At 33.3% G+C, this 21,714-nt stretch overlaps 1 protein-coding gene across 1 annotated transcript in view; it reads left to right on the top strand.

Moving 5' to 3' along the window:
* The window catches only part of LOC137640293 (protein fem-1 homolog A-like), a 104,771-nt gene extending 87,525 nt beyond the window's left edge, over positions 1 to 17,246 (top strand). The window contains exons 2-6 of the mRNA XM_068372922.1: positions 13,332 to 13,481; positions 14,405 to 14,509; positions 14,928 to 15,146; positions 15,655 to 15,841; positions 16,622 to 17,246. Coding sequence (XP_068229023.1) covers positions 13,332 to 13,481; positions 14,405 to 14,509; positions 14,928 to 15,146; positions 15,655 to 15,841; positions 16,622 to 17,246 — 1,286 coding nt within the window. The remainder of the gene's footprint in view (positions 1 to 13,331; positions 13,482 to 14,404; positions 14,510 to 14,927; positions 15,147 to 15,654; positions 15,842 to 16,621) is intronic.
* Positions 17,247 to 21,714: the final 4,468 nt, after the last annotated feature.

Genomic DNA, 21,714 nt, shown 5'->3' with positions numbered 1-21,714 from the left:
GATTTGGGCCTCTGGGGGAAGTTTCCCATCAGAAGTCCAAAGCAAGAACCACTGCGCTGTTACAACTGCCAGCGCTATGGGCACCATAAAGAAGAGTGCAGGAACCCTACAACATGCGGAGTCTGCAGCCACCGCCATCCCACACAGGACTGCATTGACGCACATCGGAATGGGACAAAAACTCAGGCAAAATGTCCCAATTGTGCGGGACCTCACCATGCATGGAACAAGAAGTGTCCTGAATTCTTGAAGAGGCTACCAACCCCACTGGCAGCCCCACCGACCAAACCTGAGGCTGCACCAAGGCAGACACCTAACAAACCTGAGGCTGCACCAAGGCAGACACCTAACAAACCTGAGGCTGCACCAAGGCAGGCACCAAAACCCCAGCGGATTCAGCGAACCAGGCCTCCCAGGCGACAATCCGAGACTCCCCCTCCAGGAGCCCCTACTGCAGCCACGGACCAAGAACCCAGCGCTGTTGCTAGCCCAGCTGAAGAGCCAACCTCCAGCGCTGTGCAATCTCCTCCCCAACCCCCAGCAATATCTGCCATCTTATCCCTGGCAGAGGCCCTGCCAGTGGATACCTTGATCCCCCTAGTACTGCAACTACTAGTCAAAGTCTGCTCCCTTGCTAAGACTCCCTCCTCTGTAATTCATTCCCTCCTCAGTCCCTTAGTTTCACCCTCCCCGGTGCAGAGATAGGCATCTATGCTTAAATCTGCCACTTTTTCCTACTACTCGAATTCTTCCCTCCTCTCCCAGTCTCTCCTACTTACTGGGACTTACTACTATCAACACTTTTACCTACTACTGAAACCTTTCATTTCGGCTCCAAATGGTCCTGCTTTTTGGTCCGCAAGGTCATGCTCTTGGTGCTGAGCGACCACACTGGCAACCACGCTCAAGGGGCTGAGCAGTTGCAAGACCTATCTTTGCCAACCTGGCGACTATGCTCAAGGGGCTGAGCGGTCGCACCTGCAGCTACGCTCAAGGAGCTGAGCGGCTGCAAATCCAGACATGAGAGACTGGTACTGCTGTGACACTATTGCCTACTTAGGGCAATAAATACTACGGGCTGCTACACAAAAGCCCGTGTCCAGCAGTAAGGCTGGGCAATTTTAACTTAGTACCTATTTTTTTGTGTTTGATTACCTACGGGCCGAACAATAGAAAGGCCCGTGCCAACAAGAAATGTTGGCTTTAATACACCAACAACAACAACACAACCTGGAAGGTCTTTGATGTTTAAAGCCCCCTGTTCCATATTGCCACGCAGTGACTAGAAGGGTAAATCTATACCTGAAAATTAAGCCTTTTAACCCTTTACGGCTTTCTGGGATAAATCCACAGGTCAAGATCCTTGGCCCTACAGTGACCTTCAGGAGCCAAGTCCCTGCTTGTCTCTATCAGGGATTATCCATATTCTAAGACACTACCGTCCTTTTCTACGTTTATCTTGGTTGATTAAGAATAAGACAGTTTGTCTACAAGCCCCGTGTCCAGAGGTATCCTCCAGGCAATCTACTGGACTAATCTCTGTTTATCACAGACCAGAGAACAGTAGGAAAAGTCCAGTTTTATTTTGCGATAGTTCGGGTACCACTGGATTTTCCTACCTTGGCTGGTAACCTATTGTGTTGACTTTCTTCTTTCAAGGAATACAGAAGATCGAGACAACAGATTCTCCGGATACATTAATCTCGTAGTGCTTCAATTGTGTTTAGAAAAAAATACAAAATATGGCCGCAGCGAAGCGACCCATTGATTCGTTTGTCTGTCTCCGGAAGGTAAATGAAATTATTTGTCCAATTTATACATGTTTGTGACAACATGATATAATTTTAATTGTTACGCGGGAAAAAAAAAATCTCTTGAAATATACTTCATCCACATGGTGTGATATTCTGATTTCACAATATTGCTCCCTGATTGATGATCGCCACTCTGGGGTTAGAGTCCCGCTCAAACTCGTTAGTTCCTTTGGTCAATGCAATCACACCATTCTTGTGAGCTAAGGATGGGTAGAGGGAGGGGGGGTAGGTGAGCCTATAGGTCTACCTGCTGAGTCATCAGCACCCATTGTCTGGCACTCTATGGTCCTAGCTTGATTGTTCAATTTATTCATGTTTGTGACGCCATAATATAATTTTTCATAGTTACTCGGTATCGAATTTCCACATGTTGTATCATGATATTCATATTTCGCAATATTTCACAGTTGCAGCAAATGTTTTTATGCTGAACAGGCTGACATATGTCTTTTTATAGTTTATATATTACCTCTGTTTTGACGTTGTTACTGTTTGTAGAACGATTTATTGTTAATTTGTTCTTATCATTTATTTATTTACTTATTTCCTTTCCTCACTGAGCTATTTTTCCTTATTGGAGCCCTTTGGGCTTATAGCATCTTGCTTTTCCAACTAGGGTTGTAGCTTGGCTAGTAATAGTAATAATAATATTGCGGTGTTTTGTAACATTCAGTTCTTTGTTCTGAATGAGATTGTGAAAATAAAAGCGTGATGGATTCCAATTCTTTAAAGCATAAAAGTTTGAATATTTAGATTTTTATCACATTTCGTGATAGATTGTTTACTAAGTAAAATTTCCCCGGTTAGGTTTATTATTTAGGTATAGCTAATTTAGCTAGTTTACTGCATTTGATTTTTGCATTAAAGAGAAAATCTCTTGATTTTACAATTTTTTTTTCGGAAATAAAGAAAGGTTGAGATTGGTCTGATTATGCACTTATTACCTGCGCCAACGAAGTTGGAAGGAGGTTATGTTTTCACCGCTGTTAGTGTTTGTGTGTGTGTGTGATTGCTTGTGAACAGCTTCCTGGCCAGAATTTTAATCGTAGAGTAATAAAATTTGCGGGGAATAACTTATGTAAAAATCAGGAAATTATAAAATTTTGAAAGGTAAAGGTCAAGGTCATTTTTATTTATATTTAAATTTCCATCCCTTGCAATAATTTCCTTTTAACTGTTGTCACTGTTTTTGAAATATTTTTGATTGTTTATTACTTTTCTTGTAGTTTATTCCTTGTTTCCTTTCCTCACTGGGCTATTTTTTCTCGGTCAAAGGGCTTGGGGTTATAACATCTTGATTTTCAAGCTATGGTTGTAGATTAGCTAGTAATAATAATAATAATAATAATAATAATAATAATAATAATAATAATAATAATATCCTTTTTCTAGATCATATTTACAATGATTTTCGTTTTTCCCTTAGATTTCTTGTATTGATTTTGAGTACAATCTAAATTCTTCCATGCTTTCTATTATTTCCTCTCTATCAGTTGTGTCATGTGGATTATTAAAGTTTATTGAAATTGCAATTAAGTTTTCTTTCCTTTTGTAAATTTCTTCCATGCAATATCAACTCTTCCCTCTTTTGTAAATCCAGCTTGTGTTTCTGTCATTTCCATGATTTTCTCTGGGGGTCTTCTATTTTGACTTTCATAACAGACATAAATATTTTATTTGATGTATTTGTAAGGGTTATTGGTCTTAAATCTTCAACTGAGGGTTTCTTTACTTTTTTATAATCTTTTTTTTATCTTTTCCACCTTTCAGGCTTGTTTTTCTCATTTATCTTATGTTGCATTGGGTCCTGCTGCCTTAACATTTTTCATCTTATATATCTCAACTTTTTCCTCACTTATGTTGAGTTTATACATTGGTGTTATTTGCCTTTTTATTCTCTAGGGAATATCAGCGTTTTTCTTCCTTTTCTATTTCCTTTAACTCCTCCATGTATTTCAATCTTTCTTCATTACTCCAAACCTTTCATTCTATTGTCATGTCCTTTGTCAATGTTTTCCCCCAGAATATATGTTGAAATTTCTGCTTCTTCTTTTAACAATTTTTCTCTATTTTCATAATTATTTGTATTTCTTCATTTTTCTCTTCCTCTCTTTAGTTCACTAATTCTTTTGAATATTTTGTTCCTATTCTGTTTTACTTCATTAGACTTTATTCATTTTCCCACGTTGTTTTCTTTATTGCGATTTGTGTTTTATCATGTAATGTTTTTGTCTGTTTTTTCTTATTTATTTCTTCTCGCTTTTTATCGTTCATCCATTATAGTTTTATTTGTATTTTCTTCCCCTTTTAGTACCTTATCAAATTTTTTCATCCTCTTTACGTCTCTACTCTCTATGATATCTTTTATCTCTTCCCTATATTCTCTAAGACTTTCTCCGTCTGTAATATATACATTCTTCCCAAACTCCCTTTTAGTATATTTCTGCTCCTATTTTCATGCAAACCATCGCCAAGGCAAGATTGTGGTCTGTTATCAATACTTTCTCTCTTTTTTTTGTGCATTTTCAATCCTCTGCAGTTTCTATGCATTTATAAAGCTATGCATAGAAACTGCATATGTGTGGAAATGAACGAAGAAAAAATGTAAAGCTCTTTTGGATGTTTCGCTTCTCTCTCTCTCTCTCTCTCTCTCTCTCTCTCTCTCTCTCTCTCTCTCTCTCTCTCTCTCTCTCTCTCTATATATATATATATATATATATTTATATATATAAATATATATATATATATATATATATATATATATATATATATATATATATATATATATATATATACATATATATATATATATATATATATATATGCATACACACCCATATATACATGTTTACATACACACTATATATATATATATATATATATATATATATATATATATAAATATATATGTATATATATATATATATATATATATATATATATATATATATATATATATATATATATATATATATATATATATGAATACACACCCATATATACATGTATACATACACACTATAAATATATATATATATATATATATATATATATATATATATATATATATTTATATATATATATATATATATATATATATATATATATATATATATTCTCAAAATTAGTCGTTACTAGATCATTACAGGACAAAGGCCTTAGACATGTCCTTCCACTAGCGTTTATTTGTGGTATTTTTATGCTAATCCATGCCCGCAAACTTTCTTAGTACGTCAATCCATCATTTTATCTTCGTTCCCCTGTTTCTTTTACAATATCTTGGGACCCATTCTGTTATTCTTAATGTCCTTCTATTGTCTCATTCTAATTATGTGTCCATTTCTTTTTCTTACATGAAAGGAAACAATGAAAAATAAAATATTTTGAGAAGAGTAAGAACATTAAAATAAACATTTCCTATATAAATTATAAAAGCTTTCACAAAACAAGAGGAAGAGAAATCAGATAGAATAGTGTGCCTGAGTGTACTCTCAAGCAAGAGAACTCTTACCCAAGATAGTGGAAGACCATGGTACAAAGGCTATGGCACTACCCAAGACTAGAGAAGAATGGTTTTATTTTTGAGTGTCCTTCTCCCAGAAGAGCTGCCAACCTTAGCTAAAGAGTCTCTTCTGCCCTTACCAAGAGGAAAGTAGCCACTGAACAATTACGGTGCAGTAGTTAACCCATTGAACGAAGAAGAATTGTTTGGTAATCTCAGTGTTATCAGGTGTATGAGGACAGAGGAGAATCTGTAAAGAATAGGCCAGACTATTCGGCGTATGTATAGGCAAAGAGAAAGGACCGTAACCAGAGAGAAGGATCCAATGTAGTGCGGTCTGGCCGGTCAAAGGACCCCATAACTCTCTAGCGGTAGTATTGTCCTTCTATTGTCTCATTCTACTTATGTGTCCTTCCCATGTCCATTTCTTTTTATTACATGTTAGAATATCCTCTACTCTAATTTACTCTCGTATCCATGTGGTTCTTTTCTGTCCCCTTAGTGTTATTTCATTAAACACTATATTAGTTTTACACATTCATTTTAAGTCCTACATTTCTTCTTTCTCTATTCGAATCTTCTACATCTTTTGTAATCCCTCCCATGATTCACTAAGCACAACTATATCCTCTGCAGATGTTAAGTTGTTGAGGTATTCCCCATCAACATTTATTCCTACATTTTCCTAGTGTAAATTCTTAAAAACTTCTCCTATATTCAAACCATTTATTGGCGGCGTTGCCAGTACTCTTCAGGTCATTTTCAAAGCACACCTGGCTGGACCGATTTAATCAATGGGCGAGCCAAGGAAAGGAGAAAAGGGTCAGCTAATAAGTCATTCTCCCGGATTTGGACGGTCTAAGAATATAATCCTTCAATTTGATACTCTCTAAATTCTTCCTTCGCTGTTTTTGTTTTCAACCACGTGGTGACAAGTTAAAACTTAGATGTAACAAAGAACAAAATTGTTATAAAAAGGTTGTCGCACTAACAGAAATAATCTTAATTTTGATATAAAATAAATTAATTTCTCAATTCCGATTAATTATTAAAAGACAGGACTCTTTACAAAGGATTTAATGAACTAAGTTTAATGTAGTATATTTACATTGGTGATTGTATGGTTTTAGAGTTTAATTAATTAATAAAAAAAAAAAAGTTTTTGAAACAAAGGTTCAGTTATCAAACGTGGTTATGGTGACTCTTCGTCAGATGAAGTTAGTTCTGTCACAAAAGATTCAATGAATTAGTTAATACAGACTTAATTATTCATGTCTTCCTTTATAATGTTATCAGTATGCTTAATAACCTTGACCCAATTTTCCTTGTAAATCTGAAACAAAGTCGTTTTTGATATGTTGTTGCGTCTGTGACATGTTTGATTGTTTGGTCTATTACAAATCTAACAGTTTCATTATTCCTTTCCCATCAGAAAAAAAAAAAAACTGATCGACATTTTATACCATTTTTCATTCTTCTAGGCGAAAAACACGACGTGGGAACTCTCCATGGTATTTACGGAAGGCTACTGTGAGAGGCAATGAATGCGGAAGCAACTCTTCAAGCATTTAATAGGATTTGACCAAAGGTCTCAGTGAACTGACCCAGTGAAGATATGGCAACGTGTATGCCATATCTCCTGTTTTGTCATTTTCCTTCCCTTCTCTTATTGAAGCGAAGGCATTGTGATTAAGGAGAATCGGCAAGGCCGCAAATGAGCTTGAAGTTGGCTTGTAAAATTTTTCTACTATAGGCATTCTGTGAATAGTTTAGGAGAGATGGGGGTCTCCCTTTCTAACTCCCTATACTTCCTGTATAGATATCTTAAAATATTCTAACATAAGATTCTTCTATTCCTTGTTTTTGAAGGACTTTCATTACTGCTAAGGTTTTGACAGAATAATCAGCTTTCACCTATAGTAAAACCAATCTGTCGTTGCTGCTGAGACGATTTCTGACCCACTGTATAGCGTACTCGCGTCAAAATGATTCGACTAATTTAAGGGAAAAAGAACACAGTACTTAGACAGATCCAAGGTCTATAGATATAAGAGGTCTTCTCAGGTCACCTTAGCGCGCAGGTAGCCGGATGGTGGGAGTCGGGTCGGTCAGAGCGATGACGTCACTCAGACTTAACTGTGGCTGAGTAAGCTGTGGAACTTCCATAAGAAAATAAAGGAACCATGCTTTCTGCTTTGTATTTTTCAACCTTTTCGAAGATTTATATTTTATTCTTTTAGGATAATAAAAGTAAGATTACAAATACATAACTTCATTACACTCAAACAACCAAACAAATATTTGATGATGTAAATAACTGAAATTTGTCGAGCAACAGACAGTTTAAATTCATAAAATAAATAATGATATATACACAATATATATTTCAGTTATGTTCTATATCACGTTGCGAGCTTTTTCATTTTATTCTGCGCTTTTCTTGATGAACTAATATTCCTATTTAAAACACGAATTCTAAAAAATGTACGACATCTAACAAAAAATTTAATCACTTCGTATGGTAATGGGATATCATTGCTTTTAAAAACACTCGCTAATTAAATCAGTCAATTTAAAAAAAGAGATCTTATTTCATGTTAGTGTCGAAATTATAATAAATAATTTGTTTCCAGGAAATCGTAAGTCCTCTGATCATTGCGCATTGTACTTTGGATTTAGGATCATACAAAGTGTCCGCGCCTTTATCGCTAATTCCAAATTTGTGCAACACTGCACTCGTCAAATGAAATTACACACAGACGCTCGTGTTCCAGCATTAACTCTGATTTTATTTTTGATAAGTGGATTACCGATTCCAAAATTCCAGGTTCTACAGCTATCTTACTTGATCAGCCCTATAAAGTTGATAAAGAAGGAAAAGGTCATTTCCACTCTTCTCTTAAAAACTTATAAGCTTTTGGACTCAATCTGTGTAACGTTAAGGCTTTGTTGATATCATCGTCTTTCCAAGTATTAATATTACTTCCAGTGACAAGACATGCTACTTGTTTGGGTGAAAAGTATTTCTTTAAATTAGCTTTTACTACAGCAGTTGCTGATGCATACATCTCATTAAACTTAACATACATCGCTGTTTTCTCTTTTTCCCAGTTTTCCTTTTCTTTTTCCCACTTGACCTTATTATCCAACCATTTAGCTTTTTCATTTTCCCATCTAGCCCTTTCTATAGCAAAACAGCTTTCCTTAACTTCCTACTGCTCTTTTTCACATTTCCACTTTACCTCATATTCTTCCCACTTCCGTTTGATATCATCTCTCTCCTTTTCCAGTTGCTCAATTATACGTTGCAAATCTTCAATCGTGGGCACCGATTTGACTTCATGTACAAAAATCTTCCCTGTTTCGTCGTGCTCTTGACTAAGGATTTCATCTACACGTCGTTTTTGTCCTCTTTTTTTCGGCTCTTACCATCCTGGACGTATCTGATTAAAATTAAAATTGAATTAATAAAAAAAATGGACTTGTATAGAGAACAATACTATTATAACTTTCTGACATTATTGAATATGTAAAAATCTGAATTAAAATTTATGAATGGTGCTTTTTCACGGTGAATTAAAAAAAAAAAAAAAAAAAAAAAAAAAAAAAAAAAAAAAAAAAAAAAAAAAAAAAAAACATTTTTTAACTATATATGAGGAAAACAACTGATTCCGCGATTTCCCGATTACTGATGAATAATAAAGAGGATATACGATAATTATAATCTATGTAAGTTGATTACAGCGTCATTTATATCTTAATGTTTAACCAACAATACACGATACTGGTTTCTTACCTTGTGAGCATGTGAATGTCCAGTTGTAGGTAAATGCATCATCGGTACAGATTCTTTCTTTATTCTGATGAGAGATCGAGGCACTGGTTGATTCAGCAATTCATACATCAAATTCCTTTTAAATGCATCAGCTTCAAAGTGTTTACTACATATCTGAGCGTTTTCCCCATTAATAAGATCTTCTCGTTTGCACAGCTGAATCCACGTTTTCCTTGTAATGATGTCCTTAGGGAATTTATGAAAATTGAGATCCTTACTTTTCCCTCTATATGAGAAGCATCCGAAAACTGCACAATTACTGGGCATTTTGTTATATATAAAACAGCTTTAATCAGCAAGGCGGAAGTGTACACCACGTTTGCTTGTAAACAACTGCCCGGTCAAGGGGTGATCGACCTTTGGTATGCTTGGGTGGAAATAGTCTATAGACCTTGGCCGCACCTATAGGTCCTGCCTACGTCACAGTCTGTACCTGCGCAGAAGAGTCATATTTTTGGTCGGGGTTGAGAAGACCTCCTTAATCTATAGACCTTGGACAGATCCATCCAATCTGAGTGAAACTGATAAAACGTAGCTCCTTTATGACAGATGTCGTTCTCTTTTGACTAATCTCACAGGATGAACCAGAGGTGGCTACGATTAACCAGAAGTTAAATCAAGCCAGTCTCTCTCTCTCTCTCTCTCTCTCTCTCTCTCTCTCTCTCTCTCTCTCTCCTGTTATTCTTGTCAAACATATATTTCATATGATCATTTGCCTGTTTTATCCTATTGTCGTAATAAGACTCTGGCAGATGGTGAATTTGAAATCTTGAAGGTCACAAGGGTAAATTTATCAGGTAAAGATCAGTGAGCCATATTTAATCCCCAGAATGGTTGATCTTGGAGTATAAAATGGACTGCTTAAGACTGCATGAGCTATCAAACTTGAACGATTGGAAACTTAACCAACTCGTGGAAACAGTACACAGTTTCTTCAAGTATTTCACAATGAAGAACAGCGACCCTTTTACTGATGTAACTAAAGCATGTATTCACACGTTTGAAGCCACAAATGTTAATAAAATCATAGTTTGTCGAATAATCACGCAAGAAGAATGTAGAAAACCTAAATTTCGAGAAAGAACAACGCATCATCCTGCTCTAGATGACTTCAACAAATATGTTTTAAGAAGAACACTGTTTAAATTAAACTTTTATGCATGAAAGGAAATACCCAACTTTGAAAAAATACTATATATATATATATATATATATATATATATATATATATATATAAGTATATATATATATATATATATATATATATAAGTATATATATATATATATATATATATATATATATATATATATATATAGTATATATGTAATATATTTCATATTCATCACATGTCAGCTTTCGTGATTTCTACACGCACACACACACATATATGTGTATATATATATATATATATATATATATATATATATATATATATATATATATATATATATATAGAGAGAGAGAGAGAGAGAGAGAGAGAGAGAGAGAGAGAGAGAAGATTTAAGTGACATTTCCTTTAGGAAATCCTAATCTTATGAGCTGAAAGACCCTTGATTGACGGATGTGACCCTCACACCACGAGGACTGAAATGTCGGCAGTGAAAGTATCTGACTATTGGGCAGAACAATTAAAAAGATTTAAAAGGTAATTTCATCAAATAACTCTTCCAAGTTCATTATAAGCATGGTTTATGCTTAGATGTCAGTTTTCGATACATATATATATATATATATATATATATATATATATATATATATATAGATATATATATATATATATATATATATATATATGTATATATATATATATATATACATATATATATATATATATATATATATATATATATATATATATATATATATACATATATATATATATATATATATATATACATATATATATATATATATATATATATATATATATATATATATATATATATATATATATATATATATATATATATATATATATGTGTGTGTGTGTGTGTGTGTGTGTGTGTGTGTGTTGAGGATAATCAAGGTGATCTTATCCCAGCAAGTAGAGTCGTAAAGAAAGGGTGAGGGAAAATGGGAGACTTATCCCTGTCTTACTGTCAATCTCTTAATCTGGCTTTATAGTTGTTTTCAAAGGTTTTCGACCTGTCTCTAAAGAAAGCTTCCTTCAAGGAAAAATGAACTCCAGTGTTTACGCTCGGACACTATAAATTCCGGCTAAGAGCTGTAGATACATATTGCAAGCACAGAATGCTTGCATTTAGACCCAAGAAAAAGATTATATATACACACATACACACACACACACACACACACACACATATATATATATATATATATATATATATATATATATATATATACATGGATCGTGTCAAGATTAGCGAACTCAACCATCATCGAGTTCGTTGTCCTTTATATGTGAAAATTGGGCTCCCTATTCTTGACATGGAAATGTTGGGTTTGCTAATCTTGACATGATCCAATAATATATATATATATATATATATATATATATATATATATATATATATATATATATATATATATATATATATATATATATATATATTTGAGATTAAAGAAAAACAAATCATACAATGGATAGGTTAAGTAAACTTTGGATATCAAATCGCCTGAAATTACTTATAAATATCAGTCTATATATCGGTTTAGTATGGTTGATGTGATATGACACTGAAAAACATTATCCAACAGATTTTGTAGATTTGAGAACAAAGCCCTCAGAAGGATATTGCGAGTTAAATGGCGGGATAAGATTTGAAATGAAACTATAATAGATTACTAGAGTGCCATATATGGATGAGATCATAGTGAGGGGTAGATGGAGATGATTTGGGCATGCTCTTCGCACTCCCCAAGAGAAAATAGTTCACCAAACATTTAACTGGGCTGCTCAAGATACCAGAAGAGTTGGAAGACCTAGGTCTACATAGCTGACGACTAAGATGAAGTAGGAGTTGATGAATGGAGAGGTATTGATTTAAAAGCTCAGGATAGAGACGACTGACGAAATCTAACCGAGGCCCTTTGCATCAATAGGAGTAGGAGGAGATGATGATGACAAAGGAAGAAAAGAGCGTTAGAATACATGCATACCTGGATATATGTGGTTGAGGGTAGATTAGATTTGAATACAACGGATTATTATTATTATTATTATTATTATTGTTATTATTATTATTATTATTATCAGCTAAGCTACAACCCTAGTTGGAAAAGCAAGATGCTATAGGCCCAAGGGCTCCAACAGGGATAAATAGCCAAGTGAGAAAAGGAAATAAGGAAATAAATAAATAACGAGAACAAATGAACAATAAATCATCTAAAATATATCATATATAAACTATAAAAAGACTTATGTCAGCCTGTTCAACATAAAAAACATTTGCTGCAGCTTTGCAGCAAAGTCATAACAAAGGCAAATATTAAAAAGCATTTCCACAAAAAAAAATAATTGCAATGAATAATAAGGAATTTATATTCATAAGACAGAAGTAGAAGCCCTTCTGATAATTTTCTTTTGTTTGAAAGATTCATGAATTTCCTTAAATTGAATAAAATTAAAGAAGGAAGCCACACTTAAATGGTTGAATCTATCTTCACAATTCTTCTTCTTCTTCTTCTTCTTCTTCTTCTTCTTATTATTATTATTATTATTATTATTATTATTATCATCATTGTTATTATTATTATTATTATTATTATTATTATCATTTTTATTATTATTAATATTAGTATTATTACTATTATTATCATCATCCTTATTACTGTTATTATTATCATTATTTTTAATATAATTATTATTATTATTATTATTATTATTACTATTATTATTATTATTATTATTATTATTATTATTATTATTATTATTATTATTATTATTAGGCTGGAGGAACGTAGAGAGTAGAGGTCCCCTTTTTTGTTTTGTTTCTTGTTGATGTCGGCTACCCCCCAAAATTGGGGGAAGTGCCTTTGGTATATGTATGTATGTATGTATTATTATTTCATTTTTGTTTTTATTATTATTATTATTATTATTATTATTATTATTATTATTATTATTATTATTATTATTATTATTATTATTATTATTATTATCTCTTAATATTTCTTATGCCTTGATTTCAATGTAATTAGTGTAACAATTGATTTCAGAGGACAACCACAGTCAAGCCTCTTTTTGCACTAGAAATTCCATGAACGAATGCCATGGACCCTTGGTTATGGCATCTACCTATGGGCACGTCGACTGTACCAGGTACCTCGTTGAAGTACTGAATGCAGATATTGAAGAGCATGGCATGGGTAAGAGATATATAATTCTGTAAATGATAATAACTGCACTTTTATCATTTCTCTTTTTCATGGACAGAGAGTGTAGTGCATTGCTGTTTCTCTCATTCAACGTGCAGCAAGTCATATTGTGATTTCTCTCCTAATTTATCAACATTCAGAAATCCCCGGGCAGTGCCATAGCCTCTTGCGTTATTGAGTTATTGAGTCCTTTGACTGATCGGAAAGTACTATATTGGATCCCTCTCTCTGGTTACGGCTTAATTCATCTTTGCCTACACATACACAGAATAGTCTGGCCTATTCTTTCCTCATACACTTGACAACACAAATTTTCATACAATTCTTCTTTCAAGACGTTGACTACTGCATTTGTTCAGTGGCTACTTTCCTCTTGGTAAGGGTAGACGAGATTGTTTAGCTATGGTAAGCAGCTCTTCTAGGAGAAGGACACTCAAGAATTAAACCACTGTGTCTTGGGTAGCGCCATAGCCTCTGTACCATGGTCTTCCACTGTCTTGGGTAAGAGTTCTCTTGCTTGAGGTTACGCTCGGGCACACTATTCTATCTGATTTCTCTTCCTCTTATTTTGTTAAAACTTTTATTGTTTATATAGGAAATATCTATCTTAATGTTACAGTTCTTAGAATATTTTATATTTCCTTGTTTCTTTCACTCACTGGGTTATTTACCCTGTTAGGCCCCTGGGCTTATAGCATCCTGCTTTTCCAACTAGGGTTGTAGCTAAGTAAGTAAGTAAGTAATAATAATAATGGGGCTCAGTAAATTCAGGGGCAAAAAAAAAACACACTGAGGCTGGAATAACTTTTTCCTTACAGTTTTCTTCCATGGCGAGTATGTGGAAGGGATGTGTCCATTGTGGTGTGCAGTTAAAAGCAGAAACATAGTGCTTGTTAAATATCTCTTGTTCAAAGGGGCTAACGTTAATACCATACACGAATTGAGCTCGACTCCGGTTAATGCAGCATGTCAGCTGGGATGTACCGCCATTACCAAACTTCTGGTAGAACATGGGGCAGGTGAGTTCCTTTACACTCTGGTCTTGAGAAGGCGAATGGATTGAAATGCAATTGTTTCCATTAATACTTAATTAGGCTGATTGCCAAGCTCTAAAAATCGTTTGTAATAACTTGAGCAATTGTTAGTTTCCATTAGTTATCCTATGATTTGACTATTTCTCATCTCATCTCAATCATCAAATTGGGTACAATTGGGAAGCAGTCGAGTACAAAAGTTGGCCAGATTAAAACCTAGAGATATCGAAGGCAGAACTCTCCTCCTCATGGCTTGCTCTAAAAAAAGATCACCAACTCTAAAAATGAATATTTTGTAATAACTTAAACAATTGTTAGTTTAGATTAGTTATTCTATGATTTGCCTATTCCTTATCTCATCTCAATCATCCAATTTATATTGATTTATTTATTTTCTTTCCAGATATTGAAATTACTGATAGGTTAAGGGGTACTTGTATGATGGCTGCAGGTATTCGTGGTCATATACAAGTAGTGAAGTACCTCATAAGTATTGGAGCTGATGTGAACAAAAAGAATCATGATAGAAAAACTACACTGTACAAATGTGCAGAGTTAGGACACCTTGAGTTGGTCAAAATGTTGCTCGATAATCATGCCAATATGGATGCTGATAGTTCAGGTAAAAACCCAATGTTCAGTCACTGCTTGTAGGTTGGGAGTCATGGGGCTGTCACTTAACAATAACAGACTCCACGCATTGATGAGGTTGAATCGTCTTTACCGAAGGGCTTATCTCATATGCTATATATAATCTTTATGAATATTCCTAGCTATTTTCCCGATTATTTATAACTTTTTTAATACTTGAAAATCATAACATATTCTATGTTTGTCTAAAAGTATGATCATTTGAGTACCTGAAAGCATAACTATACATGCATGTAAATAACACTATAGTCGCTGCAGAGATTCTGGGTGAAGTAAGCCCCACCCACTGATGACGTCAAAGCCAATCATGTTGTCTCCCGCGTTAACAGCTTGAAATTTGTAAGAGGGATGTATTGTGACCACTGCTAACGAATGAGACATCCTGATTGGCTGAGACATCATCAGAGAGTAGGGTTTATTTAGCTCGGAATCTTTGCAGCGACTATGCAATAATAATATACCCACTGATTTCATTCCAGGAATAACGCCTTTACTTGCTGCAGCCTCTGGCGGCCAGATACAGGTAGTGGAATATTTATTTGGTCAAATGGCTTTGACAGCCAAAGACAGAATCAATGTCTACCAGGTCCTAGGGGCGGCACTTTTTGACAAAAATAGAGATATAGACAGTGCTATGAAATACTGGAGACTAGCAATGTGTGAGAGGTAAGTCTGAATTGTTATTATCTAAATATGTATTTATCGGAAATGTTAATGCTTAAAATGCTGGGTTAATAAGAGACCTCAGGATTGAACTCTATCTACGTACTTAGTTTGAAGTTTAAGTATTTTAAGTCATTCCAAAAATATTTGAAATCCACTTAATATTTTCTCACGATTTGCTAATGACAACAATGTACCTCAAAACTACTTTTTATTAGTAGATTCTAGGTTTTTTTATTTTGTATTTCAGTGTATGATATTCAACACCTTTATAAAAGAACAGTAGTATCTGTGTATTCACACGAAATAAGTTTCTCAAAACTGAAGCTTTTACTATCGGCTCTATTTTCAGAGTTGCCAATGGAGCTTCGAACAGGCAGGAAACTGAAAATTTTCCGGCTTTTTTAAGGTACAAGGAAGTCGAAACTTAGGAAGAATTAGAGGAAATAAAGGATAATATTGAGGAACTAGATGTACAGTCGTTGTTGGTGAAAGCAAGAGTGTTGGGACTTGAACATAATGATACGTGTTCCCATCTTCTTATATTGGGGACTGAATATTCAATGGACGGAGTGTTTAGTCTATCCATCGCGCTGTGGATGCACACTCTTAATATAATTGATAAGAAGCTAAAAGCTTTAGACCCAAAGCGAATGTATTTCCTTCTGTCATTGACTGAAGTATTTTCTGATTTGATTGACTATGAACTTTCTGGAAATGAGGATTTGATTCCCTTATCAATGCATTTTGAGAGTTTCCTACGTCTGTTTGACATGTGCATAGGAGAAATAGAAGCAGCTATCTCCCATCAAAAAGAAATGAGTTCTTCTTACTCAGCACATGCCATACATATGAAGAGCGCTCTACCTATGGTAATGTATTTAACATTTTGCTAACAAAAGCCAAATCTGTACTTTCGGCTGACGAGGTACAATTGGGAAACAGTAGAGTACAAGAGTTAGCCAGATTAAAACCTAGAGATATCAAAGGCAGAACTCTCCTCCACATGGCTTGCTCTAAATGCTTCCGTCTAGGTGGTCTCTTCTTCGAGGTCGATGGATTTCCCAATCTGGATGTTGTCAATTTTCTGATTGAAAACGGTGCAGATTCTAACGTCAAAGATCATGGTGGAAATACGCCTCTCCACTCACTCGCAAAGAGTGGAAAATCCTCCAAAGAGACAATTGACACATTGCTTTCAGCCGGCACACACTTTGACACCCTGAATGGAAAGGGCAAATCCTTTGCATCTATCATGGCTGACTTTGGACAAGATATAACTCAACACGTGGATCCTATGCTCCATATCTCTCTTCAGTGTATGGCTGCAAACTGTGTTCGAAAACATCGCATCCCCTACAAGGATAGCCTGAGTCCTGTACTATCACAGTTTGTTGACATCCATTAATCCAAGTCTGGTATGGAAAAAAATATAATTCACCTCGTGGATCCTAGGCCATTGTCAATATGGAAATAATCTTTCAAAACCTCTAAGAGGTTATGACTGGAATCATAAGTGACCACTAATCATTGGTGGACCATTTCTTTTAAGTTTGAGATCACCTGCTGATCAATGGGTTGGAATGTTGTGCAGTTGAAACATGATCGTAATGAATTTTAAATCCTTCATTACGTCATCCTCAAGGCATGAAGAAGCAGTGTCCATGGCTAAAAAGTCTTACAGCGGGAGGATCTTCTTCAGTAGATATTATTTAACTTCAGGACCAACAACCTTACTGCATAAAACAAAATGAGAGTTACCCAAGTCTTGTTGTTTGAGCAAACAATGTTTAGTTGCTTCTTCTGCACTTTACACTTCTTGAAGTCTTGTGAACCAGCAGTGGTTTGATTTTGTAATACCTGCAAGGTTAGACTGCATTTCATGAGGTTGTGAATTATGTTTTCTTGGGTAAATAATGAGGACCTTTTAGAGTCTTTGGCATCTTCCAAAACAGACCAGTCACATCGCCATTAAAAATTGACTGTTATGTGTAAGACCTATGATCCAAAAGCCTTTCGAAATTGGCACTGAATGCACGAAGACAGGTATGGATACCAGTTCTCTCTTGGACTTTGCAGACCACACCCAACACATCTTGAAGTTATTTTCATCCACTGACGTCACTGGCTCTTTTTTCAAAAGGCCAACATACAACATTTTTTTTTTAACAAAGTCTTTGATATTCGGGTCACCTGCTATCTTATAAATATGTTTTATATGTGTGTATTTACGATTATATATCCATTTATATACTGTATATGTGTATGTTTTTACTTACCTATATATATATAGTTATATACATGTATGCATATATATATATATATATATATATATATATATATATATATATACATATATATATATATATATGTATATATATAAATATATATAAATATATATATATATATATATATATATATATATATTTATGTATATATATATATATATATATATATATATATATATATATATATATATTTATATATATACATATATATATGTATATATATATATATATATATATATATATATATATATATATATATATATTTATGTATATATATTTTTATGCATATATATATTTATGTATATATATATATATATATGTCTTATTTATAACTGTAATCGAACAGTTTAACATGTTTTTTCAAAAAGGCCCATAAAAGAAACACAGGAAATATGAATAAATCACACTATATTTCGGTCAATAAACATCGACCCTCTTCAGGAAGTAAAGTTAAAAGTTAACTTTACTTCCTGAAGAGGGTCGATGTTTATTGACCGAAATATAGTGTGATTTATTCATATTTCCTGTGTTTCTTTTATGGGCCTTTTTGAAAAAACATATATATATATATATATATATATATATATATATATATATATATATATATATATATATATATATATACATGCATATATATATATTTATATATATATATATATATATATATATATATATATATATATATATTTATGTATATATATATGTACATTTATTTTTATGTATATATATATATATATATATATATATATATATATATATATATATATATATTTATGTATATATATGTACATTTATTTTTATGTATATATATATATATATATATATATATATATATATATATATATATATATATATATATTTAAGTATACATATATGTATATATAGATTTATGTATATATATATATATATATATATATATATATATATATATATATATCATATATATATTTTTTTTCACATAGTTCACTGTTATAAAATAGTCTTAGATAATATATTTACAGTTATTGACTTCCACCACACAAAGTGGTTCTTGAATAATTGTTTTCTTTTTTAATTTCTATCTTTAATTTTCTAGTGATGTTACATCTATTTGGAAGATAAATTTTCTCTTTTAGTAACTGTATATTTTTTTAATAATGTATAATAAATAGTAACCATATAACATTTGTGTTATTTCCCTGCAATTTTGTTTGGTGGAACTTAAAAATAATGGTGAAAAGTGTTCGATTTCATCATCAAACCTGTTCATAATATTTGAAAAAAAAAATATGTAAAATATGAAATATATTTTGCTGCCATTGTAATGAAAATAACATTCCTCTAGGCATAGATTATAGAAAATCTATAGATCTATTTAATTTGACATTACTGAGAAATATTTGTCTTTATTATCATAAAGGGTTGTGATGGCCGATGTGGTAACGTCCCTGTTTTGTGAACGCCAGCCTGGGGTTCGAGTCCCGTTCAAACTCGTTAGTTTTTTTGGTTGCTGCAATCTCACCATCCATGTGAGCTAAGGATGGGATGTTTAGGGGAGCCTATAGATATATCTGTTGAGTCATCAGTAGCCTGGCCCTCCTTGGTCTTAGCTTGGGGGGAGATGGGGCTTGGGCAGTGATCATATGCATATATGGTCTGTCTGTAGGGCACTGTTCTGCTTGATAGGGTAATGTCACTGGCCCTTGCCTCTGCCATTCATGAGTTGCCTTTAAACCTTTAAACTTGCGTAGGAGTTGAAGATGGTCAAAATATAAGAAAGAATAATAGGAAAATGTTCTTATGCTCGACTATACGTTAAACGTAAGTATATCTTACATAATAAGTAGGTTACATTCTTTCAAGCAAAAGTATTCAAATGAAATTTTTTCTAAATTATTTTCCAATATATAAAAAAACATACTAAGAAATGTGGGGATACTTTAACGTGATGAAAGGGTTTGTGTATCGGCATATATATTGTTATATGTATTATATATTATAATTAACAGTATCATTATATATGTAGATTATCAGTAAGCCTGAGGAATGTCTCAGAAAATTTATTATTATTATCATTAATATTATTATTAAGCTATAACCCTAGTTAGAAAGCAGTATTCTATAAGCCCAAGGGCTCCAACAGGGAAGAATGGGAAATACGGAAATAAATAAACTGTATGAGAAGTAAAGAACCATTAAGATAAAATAATTTAAGAAGAGTAACAGCTATCAACATTAAAACAGATCTTTCATACATAAACTATAAAAAAGAGACTTATGTCAGCCTGTTCAACATAAAAACATTTTCTGCAAGTTTGAATTTTTGAAGTTCTACTAATTCCTATTTCCTACAGGATTGAAATGCCTGCCATAGACATAAGTAAAGAGCTTTCATTCATAATATTTACTATTAATAAAGCCTTTTTCAGGAGCTTTTCCCTCAGGTCTGGGAAACGAAATTTTGGAAATTCTAATGCGCATGGGACTAAAGTTTCGCTTTTGTTTACATGAAATAGTTTAATCCGTTGGTGAACAAGAAAGCTTTTCTCTCGGGTACATTATCATCAGTATTTTTTATTCATGCTTTTTTGTTTTGCATAAATGCTCATGAGAGGTTTCAGGGATCATGTTTTACGGAAAAAAAGCAGAATAGAAGAGAAGGAAACGCCCTTGCTGAGAGATGTATTATTAAAAGGTCGTGAAATAGTTACATGCTTCACATAATGAGAGGAATAAATGTTTTGCTTGAGAGCTGGGGAACATATGAGATTCACACAGACATTTATTAAACACACGCACACATATACATGCACACGCACACACAGACATATATATATATATATATATATATATATATATATACATACATATATATATATATATATATATATATATATATATATATATATATATATATATATATATATATGTGTGTGTGTGTGTATACATAATACAAAAGCATATATATATATATATATATATATATATATATATATATATATATATATACATATATATATATGTATATATGTATATATATATATATATATATATATATATATATATATATATATATATATATATATATATTAACCACAATGGCATTTAATATCGAGTTTTACCTTAAGAAATGTATATCCTCTGCAAATTAATTGATAAATGCTTCTGGCTGGGCAAAGATTCGAACCTATGACTCTTAGCCGAAACCATGCCAACAGGGACACTAACCAATCGAACTATTAAGAGAGATATAAGTTTATTACAAGTTTACGTGGCCTGATTGGTAACGTCTCTGCCTGGTGTTTGCCAGTCGGGGGTTAGAGTCCCGCTCAGACTCGTTAGTGCCATTAGTGTCTGCAACCTTACCATCCTTGTGAGCTAAGGTTAGGGGGTTTGGGGGAGCCTATAGGTCTATCTGCTGAGTCATCAGCAGCCATTGCCTGGTCCTACCTGGTCGTAGCTTGAGTGGAGAGGAGGCTTGGGAGCTGATCATATAATATAAGGTCAGTCTCTACGCAATTGTACTGCTTGCTATGGCAATGTCACTGTCCCTTGCCTTTGCCATTCATGAGCGACCTTTAAACCTTTACTGTAAATATTTCTATAGAA

This window comes from Palaemon carinicauda, chromosome 1 (assembly GCF_036898095.1).
Source record: "Palaemon carinicauda isolate YSFRI2023 chromosome 1, ASM3689809v2, whole genome shotgun sequence".
In the NCBI taxonomy this organism is placed as follows: Eukaryota; Metazoa; Arthropoda; class Malacostraca; order Decapoda; family Palaemonidae; genus Palaemon; species Palaemon carinicauda.
Note: the sequence above shows the minus strand (reverse complement) of the source record. Positions and strands in the feature narration are given on the sequence as shown.